General features: G+C 59.5%; 9 protein-coding genes and 1 pseudogene across 9 annotated transcripts; 5 read left to right on the top strand and 5 right to left on the bottom strand.

Annotated features, from left to right (window-relative positions):
* Positions 1-32: 32 nt before the first annotated feature.
* ACA1_267090 (protein kinase domain containing protein) lies at positions 33-3,818 on the bottom strand (the record flags this gene model as incomplete). Its single annotated transcript, XM_004341489.1, has 15 exons — positions 33-140; positions 279-368; positions 472-672; positions 775-936; positions 1,055-1,098; positions 1,284-1,373; positions 1,494-2,110; positions 2,182-2,291; positions 2,365-2,546; positions 2,627-2,792; positions 2,864-2,970; positions 3,081-3,200; positions 3,313-3,390; positions 3,511-3,651; positions 3,725-3,818. The coding sequence occupies 15 exons, from the start codon at positions 3,816-3,818 to the stop codon at positions 33-35; spliced, it is 2,310 nt and encodes a 769-aa protein (XP_004341537.1).
* A 67-nt stretch (positions 3,819-3,885) lies between these two features.
* ACA1_267080 (serine/threonine protein kinase, putative) lies at positions 3,886-11,313 on the bottom strand (the record flags this gene model as incomplete). The annotated part of the gene is made up of 22 exons (XM_004341488.1): positions 3,886-4,196; positions 4,508-4,816; positions 4,962-5,130; positions 5,235-5,509; positions 5,759-6,015; positions 6,102-6,269; positions 6,358-6,761; positions 6,906-7,056; positions 7,164-7,528; positions 7,615-7,731; positions 7,818-8,337; positions 8,408-8,555; positions 8,657-8,915; positions 9,010-9,279; positions 9,331-9,467; positions 9,545-9,738; positions 9,804-10,089; positions 10,162-10,246; positions 10,313-10,621; positions 10,709-10,846; positions 10,992-11,066; positions 11,236-11,313. Coding segments are annotated over 22 exons (5,025 nt in total), but the record flags the coding sequence as incomplete, so codon positions are not given.
* Positions 11,314-11,982: 669 nt separating this feature from the next.
* ACA1_267070 (uncharacterized protein) lies at positions 11,983-12,370 on the top strand (the record flags this gene model as incomplete). The annotated part of the gene is made up of 3 exons (XM_004341487.1): positions 11,983-12,111; positions 12,149-12,200; positions 12,306-12,370. 3 exons carry the CDS (start codon positions 11,983-11,985, stop codon positions 12,368-12,370), a joined length of 246 nt encoding a protein of 81 aa, XP_004341535.1.
* A 121-nt stretch (positions 12,371-12,491) lies between these two features.
* On the top strand, positions 12,492-12,885 carry ACA1_267060 (annotated as a pseudogene).
* Positions 12,886-15,090: 2,205 nt separating this feature from the next.
* On the top strand, positions 15,091-15,596 carry ACA1_267050 (uncharacterized protein; the record flags this gene model as incomplete). Its single annotated transcript, XM_004341486.1, has 2 exons — positions 15,091-15,148; positions 15,376-15,596. The coding sequence occupies 2 exons, from the start codon at positions 15,091-15,093 to the stop codon at positions 15,594-15,596; spliced, it is 279 nt and encodes a 92-aa protein (XP_004341534.1).
* A 177-nt stretch (positions 15,597-15,773) lies between these two features.
* On the top strand, positions 15,774-18,531 carry ACA1_267040 (Nin one binding (NOB1) Zn-ribbon family protein; the record flags this gene model as incomplete). Its single annotated transcript, XM_004341485.1, has 7 exons — positions 15,774-15,804; positions 16,114-16,572; positions 16,659-16,801; positions 16,893-17,537; positions 17,660-17,821; positions 17,926-18,008; positions 18,129-18,531. The coding sequence occupies 7 exons, from the start codon at positions 15,774-15,776 to the stop codon at positions 18,529-18,531; spliced, it is 1,926 nt and encodes a 641-aa protein (XP_004341533.1).
* A 289-nt stretch (positions 18,532-18,820) lies between these two features.
* ACA1_267030 (WD domain, Gbeta repeat-containing protein) lies at positions 18,821-20,682 on the bottom strand (the record flags this gene model as incomplete). Its single annotated transcript, XM_004341484.1, is given in 7 exon segments — positions 18,821-19,032; positions 19,108-19,252; positions 19,344-19,489; positions 19,616-19,710; positions 19,725-20,075; positions 20,157-20,511; positions 20,577-20,682. The coding sequence occupies 7 exon segments, from the start codon at positions 20,680-20,682 to the stop codon at positions 18,821-18,823; spliced, it is 1,410 nt and encodes a 469-aa protein (XP_004341532.1).
* Positions 20,683-20,926: 244 nt separating this feature from the next.
* Positions 20,927-21,671, bottom strand: ACA1_267020 (uncharacterized protein; the record flags this gene model as incomplete). The annotated part of the gene is made up of 4 exons (XM_004341483.1): positions 20,927-21,156; positions 21,257-21,294; positions 21,334-21,438; positions 21,622-21,671. 4 exons carry the CDS (start codon positions 21,669-21,671, stop codon positions 20,927-20,929), a joined length of 423 nt encoding a protein of 140 aa, XP_004341531.1.
* A 267-nt stretch (positions 21,672-21,938) lies between these two features.
* Positions 21,939-22,517, top strand: ACA1_267010 (uncharacterized protein; the record flags this gene model as incomplete). Its single annotated transcript, XM_004341482.1, has 1 exon — positions 21,939-22,517. The coding sequence occupies one exon, from the start codon at positions 21,939-21,941 to the stop codon at positions 22,515-22,517; it is 579 nt and encodes a 192-aa protein (XP_004341530.1).
* A 368-nt stretch (positions 22,518-22,885) lies between these two features.
* ACA1_267000 (camp-dependent protein kinase catalytic subunit family protein) lies at positions 22,886-25,558 on the bottom strand (the record flags this gene model as incomplete). Its single annotated transcript, XM_004341481.1, has 8 exons — positions 22,886-22,971; positions 23,057-23,322; positions 23,415-23,534; positions 23,650-24,082; positions 24,172-24,278; positions 24,438-24,598; positions 24,787-25,035; positions 25,112-25,558. The coding sequence occupies 8 exons, from the start codon at positions 25,556-25,558 to the stop codon at positions 22,886-22,888; spliced, it is 1,869 nt and encodes a 622-aa protein (XP_004341529.1).
* Positions 25,559-26,059: the final 501 nt, after the last annotated feature.

Here is a 26,059-nt window from a genome sequence, read left to right as displayed (position 1 = left end):
CCTGCGCATTTCTCTCTTCTCTTGCGCTGCGGTCAGAGCTCGCAGTAGAGGTCCTTCAGGGCCACCAGCACGCCCGCCAAGTCCGGCCGCTCCGTCGGGTCGGCCTTCCAACACCGCTCGAGCAATGCCCTGTGAACGTTCTTCAGTCAATCTCAACACACAGACACGACACGACACGACACGACACGACACGACACGACACGACACGACACGACACGACACACGTGTAATTTGAGAGAAGACGCGTACTGGAGGGCGGGGGGAGCGTTGGGGGGCACGGGTGGGCGGAGGCCTTCGTTCATGACCCGCAGGGCGATCTGCAGCAGGTCCATGCCCGTGCCCATGTACGGCGCCTCCCGCATCCACATCTGATTGCCCCCCCAACCACCACCACAAACTGTCAGCCACCGCACACACGGCACACGGCACACATGTCACGACACGCAACACGACACGCAACACGACGCGGACCTCGTAGAGCAACACGCCGAAGGAGTAGACGTCGGACTTCTCCGAGTAGCGGCGCTCCTTGAGGGACTCGGGGCTCATGTGGCGCACGGGACCCAGGGTGGACTGGGTGTTGCCGCCGTCGCCGCCCTTCTCCTTGATCCGCGCGAACCCAAAGTCCGTCGTGAAGTCCTCTCCCACCAGCACGTTGCGCGCCGCAATATCCTACTCTCTCGCATGAGCCCACTACACGACACGACACGACACACGCACATGACCGCACACACAGCACACGGCACACGCGCGCGCACGGGACAAACGACGTACGCGGTGGATGACGCCCTCGCGGTGGAGGTGGAGGATGCCGGCGCCGATGTCCATGGCCATGCGGACGAGGGTGCGGTTGCTCAGCAGCCGGAGGTCGTGGTCCTTCTGCAGCAGGTCCTCGAGGCTCCCGTTCGCGCAGAACGCCGACACCAGACAGAACGGCTGTGCCCAACCCACCACCACCGTCAACCGCCGCCCGCCGCATGTGATTGGAGCGTCTTAGCTTTTATCCACGCGATCCGATTGGCTGAGCAGAAACCGAAACGACAGCACCACGTACCCCGAGACAAGCCCCAACGAACTTGACAATGTTCGGATGATTCCCTGGTGGTGCCGTGTTGTCGTGTGTGGTGTGTAGTGTGTCGTGTGTCGTGTTGTATCGTGTGTCGTGTTGTGCCGTGTGTCGTGTTGTGTCGTGTGTCGTGTGCCGTGTGTGCCGTGTGTGTCGTGTGTGTCGTGTGTTGAGGGCGACAGGTCGTGGGCGTTGACTGGTTGAAAGGAAGTGGTACCGAGGAGGTCCATCATGGCGGCCTCGCGCATGAATTCGTCCACCATTTCGTCGTCATCGTCGTCCATGTTGATGATCTTCTTGGCCGCCACTAACGTAATAACATTACGAAGGTCACTACCTACGTAACTCATCGATGACACGTGTGTGCGGTCGCGCGTGTGCGGTGTGCGTGTGTGTGTGTGTGTGCGCGCGCGGCGTGCAGGCGTACCGGGAGCCCCACGCCAGGTGGCCTTGTAGACTTCGCCGAAGGAGCCGGCGCCGATCTTTTGCTCGAGGTCGAGCTCGCGGTAGTCGATCTCGCGGAACACGTAGCCGTTCTCCCGCGCCACCGCCCGCGCTCGCACCTTCATCCGCTCCATTGCCTCCGCATCCTCCTCATCATCGTCGTCCGTGTCCGGCGCCGCCCCTCCCCTGTTGCCGTTGCCCTTCGCATTCACAGCCGCTTCGCTCTTGTTTCGCTTTTTGGCCGCCCCCGCCGCCTTCTTCGCGTTGCGCTTGGTCGCAGCCGCCGGTCCGGCGGGCGGCGCCTCGACGTAGTTGGGCTGCGTCGCGGCGGGCGGCGGTCGGAGCTTGTCCATCGCGCGGACGTCAACATAGCCGGCGCCGCCCACGTCATCATTGTCGTCGTCGCTGTCGACACTGTCGTAGGCCCGCTTGGCATTCTTGAGATTGCTGGCGGTGCTGACGTCAGCAGGCCGGGGCGACCGTGGGGCGGGCGCGGGCGAGGCGACCCCGAGCCGCTTCCGGCAGGGCGCGCACAACGGCCCGCTGTGGTCTCCGGCGGCGGCGAGCGCCGGGTGTCGACACTCCACCGAGTCCATTATTCTGTCGACGCGTGAGAAAAGGTAAGCGATACGCGCCGCACACGCACACGGCACGACACGACACACACGCACCGTTGGAGAGCATCGAGGAGCTGGGCGCGGACGGCGGGTTCCTGCTTGAGGCGATAGATCTTGGAGAGCTGGTGGTCCGTCATGTGCACCAACTCCGCCCCGCCTTTGCCCTTCGTGTTTGGGCTAAAGTTTGAGTCTACCCAAACGAAATACGAAATACGAAACACGAAACACAAAACGAACCTGAAAGAGGTCGAGGTGCTGGTCGAGGTCGGCGGCGCGTAAGAAGGCGGCCACGTCCTCCGGCGCCCACGCGCGAACGGCCTCCTTGTTGGCCTTCTGGTAGTGCTTGAGGGTGAAGAACCGCACGCGGTACTCGCGCGTCACCGCCTCAAAGCGGACGAACTCCGCGCCCGCCCCCTCGCCTGCATCCACACACGATCGCCCACACCACGGTGAGTTGCTATCGACAAAGAAAGTGGAATGCCAAGAATGCCTTTCGTACCGAGGTGGACTTCGCACTTCTGCAAAGCGGCGGCCAGGTCCGGCGTGACGTCGTAATCGGAGGCGATGGTCAGCGGCACCCGACACTCCTTGCTCTCCACGGTCCGCCGCCGGAGCGCCGTGCAGGCCTGCCACGTCGGCTCCACGTGGTACCACCGCCCCTTGCCCTGCATACGTGACGGGGTATGACATCAGACACCGCACACACGCAACACGCAGACAACACGAGAGAACGCACTTGGTCGACAGCGAGAGGAATCGTGGGCTGCTCGAGCCTCAGCTCGACGTCCTTGTCCTCTTCGATGTAGCTCCCCTGGGCCTTTTGTTTTCGCTTCGACTCGGAGCCTGCACGCACGTGCGACATGCGCGTGCGGTGTGTGCGGTGTGTGCGGTGTGTGATGGCGATGAGACGGAGAACATAGAAGCGGCCCGGCGTGTGATACGTGGAGACGTACCTTTGAAGCGCAGGGTGCCCCTGCGCGACGTGTGTTCGAGGGCGATCTCGCGAGCGCCGAGCCCGGTCAGCAGCTCCTGCATCTCCCGCTTCTTGTCCCGCAGCACGAACGGATGGAATTCTACAAAAGAAAGAGAAAGGTGATACACACGATACACACGACACAGCGCAGATGAACTCAGCAAAGAACTCGCCACTGACACAGGCAGTTGTGCGAGCGCGGGTGGTCAAACCTGCCACGGGTATGAACTCCTTTGGCCGGAGCGGGTGTGCGCGGTAGGCCACGTTCGACTTGAATTGCCTGCCTTCGCCTGACGCACACGCACACACGCACACACGCACGACCGCACACGCGCACGCACATCGCAGATGCGTGTTGGTTGACGTGAGAGAGAAGGAAGAGGGTTGGGGGTGCAAGGGGTGGTAGGTACCGCCGGCGTGGCGCAGACGGCGGCTGAGGAGGCGGTGGCCCTCAGGCAGGCACTTGAGGCCGGGCACGCTGCGCTCCAACCAATCGACGCGCGACTCCTCTCGTTCCTTCTCCCCAGCCGCCCGCTCCTCTCCCTCGCTTGCTGCGATGCATTTTTAATCATGAATTGTTTGCTAGATTTGATTTTATAATCAATAAAATGTGTAAGGGTGTACCTCGGGAGGAAAAGAAGGAGGCGCGTGGCAGGACGACGAGCAGCTTTGCTCGAGGCTTCTTGTTGCTGTTCCTTGCATTCGGCAGCGCCGCCATCTTTACTATTTTTTTATATTTTAAATTATGAAAACAAATCCTTGCAAGGTTTTAAAAAAAGGTGACTTTACACGTCAGCATCGGACGCGTCGTTGGTGTGGCTGGCGCCGAGGAGCCCATCGAGCGCGGCGACCACGTGGTCCATGCTCGGCCGCTTGTCCGGTGAGGCGTGCCAGCACTTGTTCATGAGCTTGGCCACGGCCTTGGGACAGTCAGCGGGCACCGTCGGGCGGCGACCCTCGAGCACCTCGAGCGTGACGCCCATGAAGTTGCGCCCGGCAAAGGGCGCCTTGCGCGTCACCAGCTCCCACACGATGATGCCGAACGAGTACACGTCGGCCTTCTCCGAGTACCGCTCCCCCCTGATCACCTCCGGCGCTGCCAGCCCCGTTCCACCCATCCACGCATGTGCACCACGTCAGCAAAACAGTCGTGTGTCGTGTGTCGTGTGTCGTGTGTCGTGTGTCGTGTGTCGTGTGTCGTGTGTCGTGTGTCGTGTGTCGTGTGTCGTGTGTCGTGTGTCGTGTGTCGTGTGTCGTGTGTCGTGTTGTGTCGTGTGTCGTGTGTCGTGTGTCGTGTGTCGTGTGTCGTGTGTCGTGTTGTGTCGTGTGTCGTGTGCATGCGTGTCAACCGCACATGCACACCGCCGCACACACGCGCGAGGGGAGTGATGTGGTCACTTCACATACCGGTCCAGCAGGGAGTGCCACAGCGGGTCATGGTGGCGTTGTCCTCCTTGATGCGCGCGAACCCAAAGTCGGCCACCTTCACGTTCCACTCGTCGTCCACCAGCAGGTTGGACGGCTTCACGTCCCGGTGCACGATGCCCGCCGGCTGGCGCGTGTGCAGATAGGCCAGCCCGACGGCGGCCGAGCGCAGAAGCCCGAGGCGGCGGTGCCAGGGGAGGCGGATGGAGGAGTCGGCGATGATCTCCTTGAGCGCGCCGCGCTTGACGAACTCCGTCACGATGCACAGGTTGGGTCGCTTCACACAAGCCCCTGTGTAGGTGTCGTGTCGTGCGTGCGTGCGGTTATGTCAGCGTGTGTGTGTGTCGTGGAACGTGTCACACGCGTGTGTCGTGTTCACTGTGTGTGCGAAATGGAGGGGTGTGATGATTGGGTGGTGAGGTGCAGCCTGGGGTACCGATGAAGAGGACGATATTGGGGTGGTGGAGCTCGGAGAGGAAGGCCATCTCGGCGCGGAACTCGAGCAAGCGCCGCTCGTCGAGCTGCTGCTTGATGAACCGCTTGACGGCCACGTCGACGCCCTTCCACTTGCCCTTGAACACCACCCCGTACGACCCCAGCCCCACCTTTTTGGCCACGCCACAGCGTATGTATGTGTCGGAGTTAAAAAGCTGCAGTAGTGTTGGGTGCTGTGTGTTGTGTGTGGTGGGGGCTTTGGGGGAGGCTGTACCTGCTTGCCGAGGGAGATCTCGTTGAAGTCAATGACCCATCGACAGAGGTTGGCCGACGTGAGGAAGGTGTCCTCCTTGAAGGCCAGCCCCTCGCCCACGTGCAGCTGCAGCTCGGCCTCTGCCGACCTGTCCTGCCGGTGAATGTTCGACGACACCGAGCGCAGAGAAACTGCATTGCCCCCGTCGCTATCCGAATCGCCGCCAACGACAACTTCCGTGTCGACAAAGAAGCGCGATTCCAGTCCTAGCGTCTTCACTTCAAACAGCGTCGAGCCTTTTGTCACGACACACGACACACGACACACGACACACGACACACGACACACGACACACGACACACGACACACGACACACGACACACGACACACGACACACGACACACGACACACGACACACGACACACGACACACGACACACGACACACGACACACGACACACGACACACGACACACGACACACACGCATAGCTCCGTTCAGCTACCAACACGTTGAAATTGGCGTGAAACATGGGCGGAGTGGGCACCTTTGGGGTTGTCGGGCATCTCGAACTTGCCCAGGTTGATGTAGCGGCTGCGCTCCTCGCCCAGGGCGCTGCCCTTGAGCTTCAGCTTGGCCTCCCTCGAGATCACGATCTGGCCGCCGTTGGTGATGGCGGTGATGCGCGCCGCGGCGTTGACCACCGGCCCGATGTACTCCACGCGCCGGGTCTTCGGGTCGCGGATCATGCGCGGCTGACCCACGTGCACCCCCATCCGCACCCGCAGCCCTCGATAGATCGCTCTGCCGCATTGTTTGTGTGAAATGTGCGGAATGTGCGCAACGTGCGCTTGTGCGTGCTTGTTCGGTTTAAGGTGGCGTAGTGGTACCGTTCGTGTATGTCGTCCCACTCTTCCGCGGCGCCCGGGTGGTCGAGCAGCGCCTTGGGCCACTCCACTCCGTCCAGTAGGGCTTGCTGGGCCGCCATGCACCACTCGACCGCATCGAGCGTGCTGGCAAAGGCCATACAAAACGACCCCTCCCCGCTGATCCTGTCCCTGTGTGTTGTGTTACCATTTAAAAGGTATGTAGATATGTTACCATGTGAATTATTAGGAGTTGCCAAGCAACCAAGGGGGCAAGTACCGGAGGAAGACGACTTCGTAGCCGCGGTGTTTGGTGAGCAGCTCGCGCAGGAGCGCGTTGTGAAGCAGCGTGGCGTCGCGCATGGCGTCGGCGTTGAACTCCCAGAGCGAGGCGGCGCGCGTGATGTCCGAGAACACGATCGTTACCTCGCCCTCAGGTGCGCGCACGCCGCCCGAAGCAGCGGCGGGCAAGGTGCCCGAGTCCTTCGACCGAGAGCCTCCTTCGCCCGATGACGAGGTGGAGCAGATCGAGCGGCGGCTGAGCGAACTGCTGTGCGAACCGCCGACGGCGGTCATTCGGTCGGAGAAGCTCTGCGTGGAGGATGACGTCATCGAAGACAGCCACGAACCGTTCTCGCCCATTGCGCTGAGCCTCGTCATCGTCTCCTGCATTTTCATGTCTTGCTGTTTAGACCATGCAAGGCAACGCAAGACACACGCACGCACGCACACGCACACGCGCACGCACACGCACACGCGCACGCACGCACGCACGCACGCACGCACGCACACGGCGCCAAACTTATGAAACACATCACGATTCCGTACCAGGAATGACGGGCGAATGGCGGGATCTGCATGCCAAGCATTCTTCATGAGTTCAATGTACTCGATCGGAGTGGCGGCGTCCATGTCTTCTTCCTTGGGCAGAGGTGGCCGCGCGTGATCGCGAATCACCGCCACCGCGATCGCCGCAGGCCTGCACGTTTATAAATTTTGTCACATTCATCCATTATACGACCAGCCACACAAACACCATCGTATTGACGAGTAAACAGTGGCTAAAAACGGGCGAAGAAGGCGTACGTCATGCCATAGTAGGGCTGCTCGCGGGTTAAGAGCTCCCAGAGGATGATGCCGAACGCGTACACGTCCGCCAGCATGAAGTCGATCTCATGTGCCTCGTTGAGCACCTCGGGTGCCATCCAGTGCAGGCTGCCCTCGGCCTGGCGGTTGTTGTGGTCCTGCCGGGCGAGCTGCTCCTTGGACTGGGTGAGACCAAAGTCGGAGACCTTGACGTTCCACTTGGAGTCGAGCAGCAGGTTGAGCGACTTGAGGTCGCGATGCACGATGCCCGACGAGTGGAGGAAGTGCATGCCCTTGGCCGCCTGGTAGGCGATCTTGACCCTCAAGCTGAATGGAATGTCCGGCACCAGCTCGTTGTGCAGCAACTGCACCAGCAATCCATCATGATGAGTCGTGCGCTTGAGAATGTGTGTGGAATGTGCGGAGGAGGTGGAGGAGGGGAGGTGGGTACGTCGAAGAGGGAGCCGAGGGCCATGAACTCCATGACGATGCACATCTTGGGCGGCTTGGTGCACGCCGCCATGAACAGCACCACATTGGGATGCCGCAGCGCCGTCATCACTCGCACCTGTCCCCACCACCCAACCATCAGTCCAGCTTAGCGACTGCCACCCAAACACTGTCGATCGATAGGAGTGTGGTGCGATTGCATACCTCCTCTTTGAAGCTTCGCTCGAGTTCTCTGGTCGCCGCGGCGTTGGTGGAGGTGATCATCATCTTGACCGCGACCTCGGTGCCCTTCCACACGGCCTTGTGCACCGTGCCGAACCCGCCCGTGCCCAGCTCCTCGGCCATCTCCAGCTCCTCCATGTCCACCTCCCACTCGTCTTCCTTCTCCCGCCGCCACCGCGTCCACACCACCAACCCGACCACGAGCAGCGCCACGACCAGGCCCACGACCACCACCGGGATGACTGAGCCGAGCACGGCCGCCAGCACCACAGTCGAATCACCAGAGCTGTCGGACTTGAGGTACTCGCAGTGGATCCCGGTGAAGCCCTGGTCGCACACGCACAAACCGTCGGTGGTGCACAGTCCGCGATCGGAGCACACGGCGCCCTGGCTGACGCACGCGGCGAACGAGCTCACCACCGCGCCGCCGCAAGTGGTGCTGGCGATGACTTGCGCCAATCGGGATTTAGCCTCGGCATGATCGGGAACAGTGAGCGAGTTTCTGTACACATGCAGCAGTTGGTTAGCATACGACCAATCAGACCGCAAGGGATAAGATGAGAGAGCAGCACTCTTGAGCCAGCGCAAGGGCCTCAGGATAGGCCTGGGTCCAATAGAGGTAGTCAACCAGCGAGCGCGCCTTCAAGCAGTTGACGATCGAGGCGGTGCGCAGCACGAAGTAGTCGTAGCTCACCATCGGCCAGCTGTCACGCCCGCCACCTGCGATGATCGCATTGAGTGTCCAGCAAAGGAAAAATGCAAGTGAGTTTTCAACTCCGCCACTGGTCGAAAAAATGTGCCGCGGGCGTGTGAACACGAACCGTTGGTGAGAGAGGAAGTGAGGGGCAGCGCGCGGTAGTCGCTCAGGCTGGAGGCGATGGTCGCCGCCGACGCCGACACGCGGACGCCGCGCACGTTGATCAGATCGGCGAAGCCCAAGTAGCGCCGCGTACGGATGGGCTCCTGCGGCCATACGGCCAGTCGGTACGCGCTTTGGTCCAGCGCAGATGCCACGTCATCCACCCGCACCACCCTTCCTGTGTCCTCCACCGGGAAATGTACCGATGCACCAGTGCCCACCTGCAATTGATTGTGATGGCGCGTTAGCCTGCGTGTGTCGTGTGCGCGTCGTGTGTCGTGTGCGTCGTATGCGGTGTTGTGTGTGTCAGAGTACCACCAGCTCTCTGAAAGTTTGGCTCACGTTGCGCAGGGTCTCGGTCATGATGCGCGTGATAGCGGGAGCGTCGTAGGTGCTCAGGACCACGGTGATGTTCTGGGCGGGGAGGAGGTGGGCCAGGGTCGGGTTGAGCTCGCGGATGGCCGCGTGGTCCCACCTGTCCACCGTGCCCAGGTATATGTCCGCCAGCGTGGTAAGGTTCAGCACCAGCGATTGGGGGGCCGTCAGCAGTTCGTAACTGCTCAATTGAGTTGAGTCGAACCAACACTTCCAAGCTTGCAAGAAGAAGAAGAAGAAAAGCCGGTGGGTGTAACGTACGTTGTAGCCAGCTCCGATGGCGTATGCGACCAGCGGGAGGCTCAGCTCATCAGGCGAGGAAACCCTCTCTTCTCTTCTCGCTTGGGCCGATCGGCCCTCGGCAACGTCGTAGTCGATCACGCTAAAGTCGACGTTGTCTGTAGAAAGAGAGCAGAGTCAGCAACTCTGGCGCACAATCAGATCTGTGATGATGGGCCCCATTGCTCTCGCGTACTTGCGGTGAGTTCGGCCAGGGCGTTGGTAGCGTTGGTCTCGGTGTAGAAGGTCATCTGGAAATTGCTGTCGAAGGGGTAGGCCCGAGTCCAGATGGGTCCGATCTTGAAGTTGTCACCCTTGCCGATCACCACCTTGCTGGTAAAGGTCTGTTTGCCGTTGCACGAGAGCAGGCCATAGGTGTCCATGATCAACCTGTGCGGGTACAATCAGAAACAGATAAATTAGAAGAGATAGTGACGAGTTGATGGTGATGGTACCGTTTGTAGGCCAAGGGCAGCGGCACGAAGCCCAGCGCCTCTGTGGTGCTGATGGCCTTTTCGTTGAGCTGGGTCCAGGCGAGCAACTGCTGGCCGTAGGTGATCCAGTTGCAGTCCGAAGAGTTGACGTGCTTCTGCGTGGTGACGAAGCTGAACATGACCACGGGCCACGACGTGGACAGGTTGCCGTTGTGCACGTCCACCACGAGCGCCAACGAGGTCACTCGATCCAGCACCTCCACCAGCGCCGACTGTACGGCCGCTTTGCTCGGACTCACCGTGGCTCCTGCGGTCAGACACGAATTGAGTATTACTGATTGAGATATCTTCATTTTGTCGGTGCAATGAATGGGGGTACCAGCTTTGTTTCGCATCTGGGCGTAGGGCAGGCTCGCAAGGCCAGCAAACACGGCCGTGGTGTAGGTGAGGCTGTAGGGAATCGCCTGAAGTGATTCCCAGCAAGTTAGCCTCCCTCTAGTCGGACATAAAAGAAATTGCAACCCACGTACCAAAACGGCGCCCAGTTGCTGTTCACCGGGTTCGACGACGTAGGAGCGTGGAGCGATAGAGCCAAACTGGGACCACCGGCTGGCCAGCGAGTCGTTGGTGGAGTAGATCGACATGGCGAACGCGGGATTCCAGTAGGCCAAGGCGCTGGCGAACGAGTCGGAGATGCTGCCGCGCCTGTCGTTGGCGAACACGAGCACGATGGGCTGGAAGGGCAGAGCGACGCCCGGGTTGAGGTCCGCGATGGCCGAGTCATTCCAGAATACGACGTTGCCCGACCATATGTCCGCCAGCACGGGCACGCTCAGCACCTAACCGGTAAACCACAAAATGTTAAAAATGTCATTGAATTGTTATAATAAAAAAATTACAAAAATTTCAAAGTAACAGCTACGAACCAGGGTTTGATTATTGGGTGGAGTGTCGGGGCCGAGGTTGTAGGCGGGCACTATCGGCTGGCCGACAACCGGCAGGTGGATGGCGTTTCGCTCCATGAGCCACTCCGGCGGATAGGGCGCGTCCATCGCCGCGAAGTCCTGTCATCACGAGGGAGAGAGTGTTGGTCGCAAGCAAAGCGCAAAAACCCAGACTATCTTCTTTTTCGAGTCTGGCACCATGCCATCTAATTAATTCGTTCCTAGGACAGTCATCACAAAGCAAGTTTGCCTCGCGGGCACGCACCATAGTACCGGCCACGACTCCCTGCAGGGCCGCCTCGGCGGTCTGGTCCTGCTTGAAGAGCAGGGTGAAGTCTTCCTGCACGAACTGGTGGCCATGTCGCGTGATCCCCAAACGGTGTGAGTGCAACAGTGACTTCGTGCCTTCGCAGTTCGGACGTAAACTCCTTCCGGAACGGCGCTTTTCGGTACTCTGCAGAGGGCGAGACAAGAACGAGAAGAAGGTGTAGGGTGGGGGACTGGGGTACCTGGTAGTTTTGAATGGCCGACAAGATGAGAGCGCCCACCTGGACGCTACCGGCGGCTGAGATGAAGGTCTGCGCTCGCCCTGCGTCAGGTGCGAAATGGAGAATTGAGAACAACAAAAGAACCAGAACTAGAACTGAAATGAGAAGGACTGAGAGAGATAGGAGCAACCTTGTGTTGAGCAGAAGGCGAGTACAAGAAAACACAGCAAATGTGCGGGCACGATGCGTGCCATCGTGCGCTGTTCTGTGTGGGAGAAGGACTGCCAGAGATGCATCTACCACAAAAAGCGACAAAGAACTGGACCAATCGGATATGTTGACACCCAATTGGCGGATTTTAAAGAGCCACGTGCAACCGAAACTGGTGGCCAAATTACGGTATGCTGGGGGTGACGTGTTTGACGTTCATGGCTCACACTACCCCAATGAAGGTTGCGAGCCGCTCACCTGCTTCCTTCTTGCCGCCTTGGGGTACCTCACGCCATGCCTCGCTTTGTTCGTCTTCTCTCTCTCGTGGTTTGACAAAACAATCATGAAAACCCACTGTGTGTCGCCAGTGCGGGCTGAGTCCTTCAAGGATGTCCGGCGGAGGATCCCTCCTCCTGGCGCCGCTTCTCGGGCAGCAAGGCGAAATCTGTGGGGTACAATAGCAGGAACGCTCGGCCAGCGCCGCCCTCAATCCCTTCCTGCCCATCTTCCTGGTCTACGGCGACGACCGCCACCATCTCCGACGTGTTCGCCGACGCGATGGCCGACTTCAATCCGGCCTTCAAGATGACCAACGACTCTTTTGCCAGCAAGTGGTTCCAATTCGGCTCCATCCCCGCCCGCTCCACGGTCGTCACCTCCGGTCCCACGCAAATCGGAGCCACGGCTGTACCTCCACTGCTTTCCAACAAGTACATCCATGCAGGCAAGCCCTTTCAGCATGACCTACGCCAACTCGGTCTTCTCCAAACTGGTCGGTGCCCTACGCTCGCATGAAGAACAAGGCAGGTGCTGTGAGTGTGTGTGTGCGGTCGTGCATGTGCAGTCGTGTGGCTGAAACTCGTAGTGGTGGCGGAATGCAGGCAATGTGGTCGAGGCCAACACCACATCAGTGCAGTCGGCAGTGGCGGAGGTGACGATCAGCTGACGCCTCGTTTCCTGGTGGTCAAGCTGCACAAAGGCAACCAGTCGACACCGTGGCCCATGCCGTCACCACGCGGTTTGTGCACAACGGGTCCGACTGCAACTGGCTCACCAACGCCCAGCAGATGCTGGCCTGGGGCCTGCTCAACGAGAACGCCCTCGAGCTGACCGAGCAAGAGGGCTACGTACCCTTGCCCTTCTACTTCAAGAGGTAAGCTCCAACCTAAACCTAAACCAGTGTTGGCACGCCTTGACTGATGTTGACCCGCTTCGCCATAGGTTGGTGATGGTTGTTTTCGGGATTTCGTTCTGCAACGGGCAGCAAACCTTCAGCAAGAAGGTGATCATTGGCCGAGGGGAGGTCTTCAACATCGGGCAGATCTGGGTACAGGCCTACCCGTTCGACCTCAACTTTCAGATGACCTACTACTCAGGCGGAGACCAGGACTTGGCAGTCGGACTTAATGAAAAGTGGGTACTCCTTCTCCTCACCACTCCTGATCAGCTCACTAGCGTTAAACCCTTTTTGCAGATCATCAACTTCGGAATCATGGGCGAGCCAGTCTTGGCGCCCAAACCCCAAGCTCAGACGAGTTTAGCATTCCGATGGTGGCGCCTTGTGCACCGTGCCGAATCCGCCCAGCTCCTCGGCCATTTCCAGCTCCTCCACATCATCAGTAGTGCTACTGTATTGCCGTCATCACCATCCACAGGTGCATCCCCTTCATTGTCGCCAGGCTCATTAATGATCCTGTGGCTGCACAAAGATGATCAGTGATGGTAGCCCCAATAGAAAAGGTGAAGAAGGTAGCTTGGTGAAGGTGGGCAACTTGACCTGTGATTACTGCTCCATGTGTTGCCTGGCTCCCCGTGGTGCGCTGACTTGTGCAGATGGGCCAGATGTGGCAATGTCTGGCACATGATAAGTTGTTCAATGCAGTTGCTGTGCTTGCATGTTTGCTTATGCTCTGCTTTGCCCTTTCACAAGACTAACATTGAGCAATCATTGCAGAACCATTTGTCCTCATCAAGTAGAGTGTTGCAATTGAAGGACAGGTTGGTGTTGAGGCCCATCTTGTCCAACTGTGCAAGATTGTGGGTCCCCATGCACCCTTGTGTTGTACACTGCAGGGCATGAGGACATCTGATTGTGAAATTGAAAATCAAGCTGGATTAAAAAGAGCCTCAGTGCTGTGCCAAAGTTGGTGGGCTATGTACCTGGGGGACTGCCAGAAAGGTCATCTATTGACATCTGGTGATTGTTCATGCCCACCCAACAACAGCAAATTGTTTAAAGAATTGTGAGGCTTTTCACAAAGGCTGGATGGGACAGGAATCAATCCCACCTGTCTGCTTAGGACCAGGAAATAACCTGGTAATAAATGGTGGGAACACAAGCAGGACATCTTTGACACAATGCAGGCAAAGATGGCTGATGCTGGGGTGCCATAAGGGCCAGACCAGACAACTAGAGGACAAGAGCCCAGAGTACACACTGCACCATACATCACTATTATCCTTCTCCAACTGCATCTTGATGACTTTGTCTTGATTGGGTCATCAAGCTCAAGCATCTGGTGCATGGCCTCACCATGGTAAGGCAGGTTTCCTAAGCTGTGGATGGCCATGTCTATGTTAAAGTCATCAAGACTCAAGGATCACACCTTCATCACCCATCCTTCCAACCAAGCCCAGCTGGCCAAAGTGCAACTCACAGATGAGGGCTGTGAGGCCACCAAGGCAGCCTTCAAGGGGTGCACTGCCACACTCCTGGTGGAGAGTGACACTGTGCAACTCTTGGTCCCAAGATGTAGCAAGCTTCAGCCAGTTGGCCAGATGGCCAGGATGACCAACAGAGGCTGAGCACAGAACTGATCAAGCAAACTGACTCTATGGGCCACAATGGACAATGGCCAACTCAACATCTACTACAAGGCCAACAGTGACCCATCCCTTCAACAACTCCTACCACCAACCAATGGACCCAAGATGGTGGGTTGCAGCCTGCACACTCTTTCTGCATGCACCTTGTGTGCATTTGGCCCCATCAACTACATTGTGCACACACCTTTTGCATGCACCCATGTGTATTCTGGTATGGGTTTTGGGCGCAAGAGCTGTGCACACTCTTTTTGTAGATATATTTCTGCCAATAGGCTGTGCAAGAGAACAGTTGCACCCCAAGTGGTCATGGCCAGAGAGGTGCTGCGCTGTTGCCCACCAGAGAGCAAGACCTTGTCCAATAGGAGCAAGAGTCAGCTGGTGTGGATGTAGGGGCTGCAGTGCTGCTGCGCTGGCATTGCTCCACGTTGAGCACCAGCTGCGTTCTCTTCATTGTGGACCTTTGAAGTAGGACATGTGCAGGGTGGTCACACAACGCCAGTGCTTCAACTTGAGCACCTCCCCGAGTTGTTGCCTGCAGAGGACTATCACATCAACAACCCCTGCCCTATTTTATGAGGTTCACCAGGGTTTGGACCTCAGGGCGAAGCCAGCAGATCCAGCTGATCGCCTTTAGCTGGTCACTGCACACTCGCTGGGCATCAGGAAGGCATTTCTTCAAAAAGTCTGACGCAACCCACGCCGAGAGGGCAGGCGAGAGCAGCCAAAGCGCTGCGAGGGCAACATCCCGATCTGCTCGAGCACATCGTCCTCGCGGGCGGGGATTGTTGCCGAGGCTGGGCCAGGCAGGCAGCCCTCTCCGAGTTCGGCGACGTCGACTACATGGAGACGGTGTGCTTCGTCATAGAGAAGGATAAGTGGGAGGGCTGGTTCTGCGATGGTGCCAGGACGTAAATGCGAAATGGAGGGGCGTGATGATTGGGTGTTGAGGTGCAGCCTGGGGGTAACGATGAAGAGGGCGATGTTGGGGTGGTGGAGCTCGGAGAGGAAGGCCATCTCGGCGCGGAACTCGAGCAGGCGCCGCTCGTGACACGCGACACGTTCCACGACTCACACACGCGCTGACATAAACGCACGCACACACGACACGACACGACCCGCACACAGGGGCGTGCGTGAAGCGACTCAACCTGTGCATCGTGACCGAGTTCGTCAAGAACGGCAGCCTGCGCGACATCCTGGCCAACAACAGCGTCAAGCTGGCCTGGGCGCAGAAGCTCAAGCTGCTGCACAGCGCGGCGCTGGGCATCAATTACCTGCACTCGCTGTTCGTCAAGCGCGGCGCGCTCAAGGAGATCATCGCCGACTCCTCCATCCGCCTCCCCTGACACCGCCGCCTCGGGCTTCTGCGCTCGGCCGCCGTCGGGCTGGCCTATCTGCACACGCGCCAGCCGGCGGGCATCGTGCACCGGGACGTGAAGCCGTCCAACCTGCTGGTGGACGACGAGTGGAACGTGAAGGTGGCCGACTTTGGGTTCGCGCGCATCAAGGAGGACAACGCCACCATGACCCGCTGTGGCACTCCCTGCTGGACCGGTATGTGAAGTGACCACATCACTCCTCTCGCGCGTGTGTGCGGTCGTGTGCATGTGCGGTTGACACGCATGCACACGACACACGACACACGACACACGAGACAAGACACAACTATCCGCTGACGTGAAGGTTGTGACAAACGTTCGGTACCTTTTTAATTTGAATTTCTCTCCTCTATTTCGCTATTTTAAATGATTTCCTGCTTTTTTCGTGCTGCCGGTTGCGATTCCATCTCTGATCTCACAAATTGTCATCTTCTTCACTTCGGAAACAACATGGCGGACGCTGCACCAGCATCGACGCCAGCAGCGACACAAACCATGGATAAGCCCGCCCCCGCCCCTCTCCGGAACTGGTCGGCGGTCTTGAGCCAGCCCGCCCCACCGCGCAAGCCGGTCGCGCCTGGACCCAGGCCAGTCAGCACGGTCGTAACCGGAGCGCAGCAGCCATCTGCGCAGCCTCTCTCTCCATCCGAGATTAAATTGGAAGATGGAGATGTGAAGAGCAGCAGCGGTAAGTCGCAGAAGTTGCCCAGCCGACCTTCGCTTGTGGAGCAGCATCTGCAGCACCAGCAGCCCAAGCGCACCATCCTGGTGCTGGATTCGGGTGCCATCATCAAGGGCGTGCGCGTAGAGCGCCTGGGTACCGAATTCTGGACCATCGCCGAGGTGATTGAGGAGATTCGGGACCAGAGGGCTCGCGGCTACCTGCAGACCTTCCCCTACGAGATCAAGACCACTGAGCCCGACCCCAGGGACATGAAGGCTGGTACATATCAACTCCCTCTCGACTTATTCTTCTACACGAATCGCGATTTTTCTCAATTTTTTTGGCCAATTTGATTCTGCGTGTAGTGGTCGAGTTTGCCAAGAAGACAGGTGACTACGCCAGCTTGTCTGCAGTCGATATGAAGGTCATCGCCCTCACGCGCACCTTCGAACGCGAACACAACGGCGCCGACCACCTGCGCGCCGCGCCTCTCCCGCCCACACTCGTCGTACGTCCGTCCTACCTCGTCTCCCGCACGTCGCCTCGGCCTCAAAGCTCACTCTTGTTTCGTTTGATGTGTTGGTGGCTTGGACCGCCAGGCGCGCAACAAGAAGACGCAGGCCGAGAAGCAGCAGAGCTCCAACGCGCAGTGGGGCGGCAACGTGGTGCAAACCGCCGCGCCGCATTCCGGCGGTGGTCGCGGAGGCCGCGGTGGCCGGGGAGGTCGTGGCGGCGGTCGCGGTGGCGCACACCCGCACCCGCACGCTGGTGCTACCGGCGAGCCGGAGGCCAAGGAGACGGCGGCTGAGACCCTTGTCCCGGCGGCGGAGGTCGCGCCCGAAACTAAGGAAGGCGAGGCAGGCGCGCCCACGCAGGTCGAGGAGGCGAAGAACGAAAACGACAAGGTTGAGGTGAAGGCGGAGGAGGAGGCAAAGAGCGAAAGCGGAGAGGAGGTGAACACAAGCGCGTCTGAGACTGATACGACGGACACTGAGCAGGCGGCGCCCGCGAGCGAGACAGCTGCGGCTGCTACCACCGGAGCTCCCACTGCCGACAGTGTCACCACCACCACAGCGGTCGACGCGTCGACGCCACCGCAGCAGAACACAGAGGGACAGGCGGAGAAGACACAGCGGAAGCCGAGGAAGAAGAAGAACAACAACAACGGGCCTGCCCACGGCGCCACCCAGCAGCCGGGCAGCCACCCGTCGTCGCGACGCAACAGTACCACTCCGGCACCACCGGTACCGCGCACGCGCTCAGACGTTCAGCTGAATTTCGTGAGACGCACAGCTGACTGTGTGTCGTGCGTGTGCGTGTGTGTGTGCGTATCGTGCCATGCCGTGCCGTGCATGTGGTACCAAAGGCGGTCGACGATGACAACGCTGGCTGGATCACGCCGGACAACATTGGGCAGATGAAGCGCTCGGCGTCCAAGGTGGCGAGCCTCGACGACCTGGCGCAGCGCGCCAAGGTGGGCGTGGCCTGCATCACCACCGACTACGCCATGCAGAACGTCATCATCCAGGTACACCCAGCGCTTCTGCTCTCACTCCCATCACCACCCCTCCTAGTTACTTCCCTCCCCCTCCCAATGTAACGATGGTCTTCTTCCCTCGCTGGTCTCTCTAGATGGGCCTGCATTTGCTGTCGACCGATGGTATGGTGATCAAGAGACTCCGAACTTATCTCCTCCAATGCCATGCGTGCTTCAAGTGCGTTCTCTCTCCACCTGCGTGCGTGTGCCATATGTCAGTTTAACTCACTTTATTATACTATGTTTATATGTGTATATATATGTATTGATACATCATATAATATTAAACACAATATAGGACGACGAAGGAGATGGAGAAGGTGTTCTGCCCGAACTGCGGCCACCAGACGCTGCGCAAGGTGCCCTACATGCTGGACGAGCGCACCGGCCAGCCGGTCCTGCTGGCCAATCGCGTGTCGCGCCCGGTGTCGGCCCGCGGCACCAAGTTTTCGCTGCCGCTGCCCAAGGGCGGCCGGCAAGAGCAGAAGCTCATTCTGCGCGAGGACGAGCTGCTCGAGCAGACGCGCCGGCGGAAGAAGAAGAACAAGGACGGCGACGACATCTTCGACGAGGACCAGAGCTATCTGCAGCCGCGCGCCCAGAGCCAGGCCAAGTACGTGGTGGGCAAGCTCCGCAAGAACCCCAACGAGAGCCGCCACCGCACGGGCAAGCGCAAGAAGAACTCGGGCGCGCTCAACTAAGGAGTGTTTATGCCACCAAAAATAAATAAATTCAAAATACATATATGGATAAGAAAAAAACTGTATCTCGGGGCTGGCTCAAGCGCGGTGGCCCATGGCCGTGCAATCCTGCATGCGGTTTTCGTTTTTAGTGGTCCACGCAGTTGCCTCTGTGGCCGAACGACATTAATGTCTTTCGAGGCCTTATAGTCGACATTTGCTTAAATAGGTAATATGCTTTTTAGGTCCGATTGGGCGATTTTAAAGAACTACGCAATCCCCCGTGGTCCATCACCCCCTTGAACCGCGGTCAAGAAGCTGCTGCTGGATGACCGCAGTGCCGGTGGAGACAGGCGAGGAAGCCGTCGTCGCTACAGGAGAAGAGGATGTCGTCGGCCTCGGGCCGGTGGCGGTCGAAGGCCACGTCCCACGCCCAGGCGCCAGACGGATGGGAGTCGGCCTGGCGCTCGAGGAGCTCCCCCGACGCCGTACTCCACGTCACCACCCTCCCATCCTCTGACGCTGTAGCGTGTGCGTGTGCGTGTCGTGGTGCCGTGTGAGCGGGGAGGGAGAAGAAAAATTGGGGCGAGGGCAAACCGATGGCGATGGTCCGGCTGTCGGGCGAGAAGCAGGGCCGCTGAGTTGCCCAGCGGATGTTGGTGTGGCCGTAGAGCACGTGTTTGGGCGCGTCGACGCCATCGCCCCGAGGAGACAAAAGCCGCCAAGTCTCGAACACCAACACCTGCCCAGACACACAGAGCTGAGTGTGTGGTCGTGCGTGCGGTGGAGGTGCGTCGTGTGCGATGCGACGTGCGCGTGTGTATGGTGTGAACCTTTCCGGGAAGCGCGTTGGCGGCCAAATAGTGGCCGTTCGGGGAAAGGGCGAGGGAGCACAGCCAGTGGCCCGTGTCCACCTTGAGCACCCACGCGCCCGGCTTCCGCACGTCCCACAACCGAAGGCTGTGGTCCGCCGACGAACCTGCACACTCACACGTATGACACACAACACGCACACGACACACACATGACACACACATGACACGCACCATTATCAGTTCCACATTGTGTGCGGTCGTGCGGTCGTGCGATTGCACGTACTCAGTACGTAGTGCGAGTCGCCGGGGAGGAAGTGGGCAGCCGTCGCGCTCCCCTTGTGGCCGCGCAGAGCCACCACCTCCGCCATCGGCCCCGGCCCCGCGCCTGTTCCGCCGAACGGGCCGTCGTCGACGCGCCCTGCAGCAGCCGCCCTGAGGTCCCACAGGCGCACGGTCGCGTCGTACGAGGCGCTGAGCACCAGGGCCGCCTGGGCCGGGTCGCCGACTAGCGATCGGCAGAACCGGGTGTGGCCGACCCCTCGTGCGACCGGTCGGCCGGTGTGGAGGTCGTGGGCGAGGAGGTCGCCGCTGCCCCAGGCGCACGACAGGAGGAGGTCCTCCGATGCTGACGTGGCGGCGAGGCAGGCGATGTCCGGGTGCTCGGTGTCGACGCAGAGCCGCAGCTGCGAGTGGTCAGCGGTGTAGCTCAGCACGCTGCCGCCCGAGGTACCGACCAGCAGCATCGGCCGACTGCAGCGTAGCTCGTTAGCGTCACACGCACCACCGCACACGATCGCACACGCCACGACCGCACACGACGCAGGTACGGACCTCTGTAGTTGGTGAAGAATCCAGGGCAGCTCGCCGGTGAGTTGATGGATTGGGACGCGATGGGCGACCTGCAGCGGTCGGTGCAGGAGCGCCGCCGCGGCTTGGCCACGCAGTGCGGCGCTGGTGTCGGCACCCGCCAGCAGCTCTCGGTCGCGGATGAGCCGCGGCAGGGCGACGGCCGGAACCGGAGCCGGAGGTCTGTTCATGGCGTCGAGCAGCGAAAAGTCGCCGGTCCGCAGCTGTTCGTAGATTTCCGGGTTGGTGATGGGACTCGGCGGCCGCTCGATCCTGGTCTTCACGACCCGCTTGCGTCGCCTTGCCACGCACTCCCTCGCTTCACTGAACGCCAGGCCATCTACACACGACACCACGCAGGTTAGATTCGATGACCAAACCACGACTGGACGAAGCGCGGTGTACCTCGGCCGGCACAGGCAGAGCAGAGGAACGTCAGGTCGTTGGCCGTTGGTCGGCCGTGGCGCCGCTGCTGCGCGTGGAAGTAGGCCAGCGGGTGGTGGCCTCCCATGAGCGCCGCGGACGGGCTTGACGGTGAAGTCGACGATGATGTGGTGGTGGTGGTGGCGGCGGTGCTCTTTGCGGAGCTCGCGATGTGATGAGACAGGTAACGGCGCAGCCACCTGACATCACCATCGCGATCGCTCGCATTCCCCGGCCTTCGCGCGCGCTGTGCAGTTTGTCGTTCGAGCGCGCAGCTGCAGTGTTCCCATTCGTGGCATCGGCCACACCGCAGCAGGCAACTCCACTCATCTTCACACACAGGGCCGTGTCGACAAAATACGAATTGAGCTTAGATCAGATGCAACCAACCAACCAACCAATGATGATGACGATAAAGGTGACGTACCGGCCGGAGGGCAGACGGGTCGGTCGCAGCAGCGGAGCGCGGGGAGGAACAGTTCGGTGAATCGACCTTCGGCGGCGAGCCGGTCCTCGGCAAAGGGCCGACGGCCCCACGCCAGCACCTTCACCCGCAGCCCGTCTTGTTGAAAGCAGGTGGTGCAGGTGAGGAATGCAAAGAACAGCCAACATTCCATTGCATTCCAAGTTATTGATGAGGAAGAAGTAGTGACAGCCCTCACCTGTGCATCGGTAGTGGAGCTCGGAAGCGAGAGTCGGGCTGCACAGGGCACACACGAACAAGCAGCCATGGTCGTACTTTTCGCTGGCATCGGCATCGCCGCCCAGGGCCATGGCCGCAGCGTGGCAGAGATAGGACCGGGGCAAGTGCTCCCTGGTCACCCCGACGCATGTCCCATGCCACCTGGGGTGGGCAGCACACATCACACACAGTAAATAAAAATAAAACAAAAAATGTGAGTGTGCTTGTAGCACGAACACGCTCGAGATGTGCAACCATTCATGGCAGCGATGGCAGGGCAGAAGGAAGCGACGATCCTCTAGCTGACGCTTCGAACTGGCCCGCTGTCTACGGCGGCTGCCGCACCCACACGGAGGCGCCAGCGTCAGCCACCGCCACTCCTCTTCATCTTCCATTTTTCCTTCTTTTCTTCCATTTTTCCTTCCTCGTTTCTCCGTGTGAAGCTTTCAGAAAATCCAAACTAATTCGAAAATTTCATTTTGCACTGAAAGTCATTCTCGTCCCTTCGTGACCCCACGGACTTTTGTTTTTCAAACACAGCGACCAGTTTGTTCTCGTCCGTTCGGCACTCTCTGCCCAGTTCCTTTCCAAACACAGTACTCGTTCAGTACAACCCACCCCCCAACTACCTACCTCTCCACCTACCACACAAATCCTAAAAGATGTACCCTGCACACATGGCTTCCCAACGGGCGCACCCCTACCCCCCTTCCTCCGGCTATCCGCCGCAGTGCCACGCCCCCGCCCCCGTGATGGCGGCCTACCCGCCTGCCCATCATCATCACCATCCATCTTCTATGATGCCCGCCGCCTCGCCCTACCCCCCGGCCCCCGGCTACTCGGCCCCCTACCCCCCGTGCCCGACCTCCTACGCGGCGGCCGCCCCGCAGCACGTGATCGTGGCCCACGCCAAGGGCAAGGACGCCCACAAGGTCCACAAGAAGCTCGACAAGGAGATGCACAAGACCGAGAAGAAGGCCCACAAGGACGCTCACAAGGCCCACAAGAAGGCCCTCAAGTACCAGCACCAGGCCGCCGCTGCCGCCTGCTACTCGCAGCAGCCCCCCGCTACGGGGGCGTACTACCCGCCCGCCCCCCAGGGCCTCGCCCACCCTGGCTACCCCGCCATGCAGCCCGCCGCGGCCGCACCCTACTACCCGCCCGCCGCGGGCTACGGCGCCCCGGCGCCCATGGGCTACGCGCAGACCACGACCGTCACCACCACCTACCCGCACTACTGAGGCGTTCCAACGTGCAGCACACACAACGAGGCCATACGGCTTTGTACAATGTAGAGTAAAATACAAAGAAGAATGAAAAACATTTTTGTCGCCCATATCGCGTTGTGTCCCGTGTTTGTTGTGACTGTAACGTGTTTGTTTTATGAACGTTGGTTGGTACAGAGTTTGAGTCAATGGCGATGGTGATGAAGATGGTGGCGTCGTGGGGGAAAATCGCAAATCGTGCGGTGCGCAAGAGGGGAAGACGGTGATTGTGCTGGGCTGGGGGCTTTGGGTGTAGTTTTGTACATCGCTCTCGGGTGGGGTACGCGCAAAGGCGGCTTTGTTCGTTGTTGGTTGGCGTTCGTTGTTCGCTCTCTGTCTCGTCTTCAGAAGTCCTTGAAGAGCTCGTTCTCCTTGAACTCCTTGTGCTCCACGGTCTGGTCCGAATAACGCGGGAAGTTATGCGAATCACCTGCCCACCGCCACACGAGATCATGTGAGTTCCACAGCGTGCGCGTGCGGTCGTGCGTGTGTGTGCGGTGCGTGAGTGAGTGTACCTTCGCCAGTGATGCCTGGGTTGATGGGCGCACGGAGCTGCCTCTTGTGGAGGGCGTCCCAGTCGATGCCGGCAAACCACGGGTGCGACATCACCTCCTCGGCGCCGCCGCCGCGCGTGCCGCCGAGCCGCTTGGCCACGTCGACCACGAGCAGCTTCTCGATGAGGTCCTTCGCCTCCGGGTGGAAGTAGGCCGGCATGTCCACCTTGGCCGACAAAATCTTCTCGAAAATCTCGAACGTGTGCTCTCCGTGGAATGGCGGCTTGCTGCGCGTGTCATGTGGGTCGTGTCGTGCGTTGTAAGCAAGAGAACTGTGAGGCGATGAAGATGATGAACCTGGTTTTGGGGGGGGTAGTACCCAGACAGCATTTCGTAGATGAGGACACCGAGGGACCACCAGTCCACGGCCTTGTCGTGACCTTTGCTGAGGATCACCTCCGGTGCGATGTACTCGGGCGTACCGCACATCGTCCATGTCCTGGCGAAAGGAGTCCGCGTCAGCCCCAGGCAAAACACCACACACAAACACACACGACACACCACACACACACAACGACAAACACGGCACACAGCAGCAACAGAGGAGCGCGCACTTGTCGGTGATGACTTTGGCGAAGCCAAAATCGGAGAGCTTGATGTGTCCGTCGCTGTCGAGGAGCAGGTTCTCGGGTTTGAGGTCGCGATGGGCGATGTGCAGGCTGTGGAGGTAGCGGATGGCGAGCACGATCTCCGCGGCGTAGAACCGGGCGGTGCTGTTCGACAGTCGCCCGTTCCGGCGGATGCACGAGAACAGCTCGCCGCCGGAGATGTACTCCAGCAGGAAGTACAGGTTGGCCTGGTCCTGGAACGTGGCGTAGAGCTTGACGATGAACGGGTGCGAGATCTGGGCGAGGACCGACTTCTCGCTCTTGACGTGCTCGGTCTGCTTGAGGCGCACGATCTTCTCCTTGCTGAGGATCTTGAGGCAGAAGTACTTGCCCGTCGCCTTCTGCTGGCACAGACGCACCTGGCCGAACGTGCCCGTGCCTGCGCGCGAGTAGACGCAACACTCTCTTAGGCCTCAAACAGGTGTCGTGTGCGCGTGCGCGTGTGTGTGTGGAGACTAAGTTGCGTACCCAGGGTTTGGAGCAGCATGAAGTAGTCCAGCGAGAGCGTCGAAGGCGGCATCTGATTGGTCTGCGCCACCGTCGATGTGCTGGTCATGGCGCCATTCATCATCGTCCTGTGATTAATCAAACACGGAAAAAAATAATATAAAAAGAAAGGGGAATATAAATACACGGAGATGGAGAAAATGGACAACAAAGCGAGTGACGAGGCTTGCAAAATAATAATAATAATAATATTAAAAAAAGGCCGAGCCTGGAGTAAGACTACGTACGCAGCGCCGGTGGGTGCACGGAACTGAGGGTAGTTGGGAGAGGGCCGTGTCTGCTGGTGGGGCTGGTGCTGTCCCATGCCCGCGGGCGCCGACGAGTAGAGCGGCTGTGGCGACCCGTACATCTGCGCGGGTGCCGTCTGCGACGCCGGCAGCCCATACATCTGCTATAAATTCGTAGTAGCAAAATATGTTGCCAAGTTAAGTCAAGAATAAGGCACGTGCTATGTTGCTATGCAACAAATGAGTGTATAAAGGAAACAAATGAGGCAGTAAATATTAATACTGTAACTTGTTATGATATTAACAGAATATAATAAAATATAAAAATCGAATGGAAAGTGGGGAGAACCTGTTGAGACAAGGCCTGGGGCTGCGGCATGCCGTAGGACTGCGGGGCGCTGGAGGCCAGCCCGGTGAGGGGACGCGACGCGCCCGAGTGGGGCATCAGGCCATGCGCCGAGTGCGTGGCGCCCACCATACCGCCACCGGTCTTCACCCCGTGCGCGCCACCGATCTTGTTGTTGAAGCGCAGCACGATGTCGAGCGCCAACACCAGCTGGCTCGCCGCCAGGCCCTCAGGGTCGGTCGACTCCATCAACTGTCACCGTGTGAACCCGGGCGTGAGCCTAAAGCAAAAGTGCAGAGGCCAAGGCCAAGGGAGCGAGGGTCCGTACGGCGACAAGGGAGGTGAGGTGGTCGGCGGTCTGCTTGGTGAGCTTGGCCATGCTCTCCCGCGTGGTCTCGGCGTGGTGCTGGTGCGAGTGGAGGCCGCCCATGTGGCCGCCACCACCGACGCCGCCCAGGCCGCCTCCCGCTGGCGAAGAGGGCGGCGACCCGTAGGGCGACGCGCCCGCCGCGCCGCCCGAACGTAGCCGCTTGTTGCCTACGCCGCCGCCACCGCCGTCGTGCGGCGCCAGCAGGCCTCCGCCAATGTTGTGTTGATACGGCGCGTGATTGTGTTGTACGCCCCCAGGGATGTGATTGTGGGAATGCTGCTGAGATGGCGGCTGTTGCTGCTGCGGGGTGCCGCCGATGCCATCGATGGCGTAGAGAGAAGTCGAAGACGATGAGAAATTGTAGGCCGAAGATGAAGAGGGGGCGGTAGGGGGCGGGTGGAGCATCGAGGGGGAGAGGAGATGAGAGGATAGGGAGGGCGTGGGTGCTGTGGCGTAGGGTGCGCCTGGAGAAGGTCCAGCCATGAATTGTGGGGGATGGCTGTTGCTTGCGCCGTGCATGAGGGGCGATGTAGAGGAGCTACTGGGGAAGGGTCGCTTCTTCGAGTTGGGCGTGGCTGATAATGAAGGGGCCGCGCTTCCTTGTGGATGACTTCCTTCCATTTTGGTGGGATGTCACGTCACTTCTGTGCGCTCACCACCGGGTCGCTGGCGAAATGGCTAAATTGATTTGCGCTGTTGAACAAAACAAAAACGAAAAATTAGACAATAATCATTCAGAGCTCATCATCCACAGAGAACCCGAGACCACAGGAATGAATGAATGAAGGCCAAATAATTTAAGAAGTGTACCTCTACTCGCGTAATCTGGTGGAACTGGTGGGCGCCCAGTTGAGAGCCTAAGGATGCACAGTAACGATTTCCCTGCCCAGGTGTGCAAAACAACTC

Source organism: Acanthamoeba castellanii (assembly GCF_000313135.1).
Source record: "Acanthamoeba castellanii str. Neff unplaced genomic scaffold scf7180000084770, whole genome shotgun sequence".
Taxonomy (NCBI): domain Eukaryota; phylum Discosea; order Longamoebia; family Acanthamoebidae; genus Acanthamoeba; species Acanthamoeba castellanii.
The sequence above is the reverse complement of the archived record's forward strand: the minus strand, read 5'-3'. Positions and strand labels throughout refer to the sequence as shown.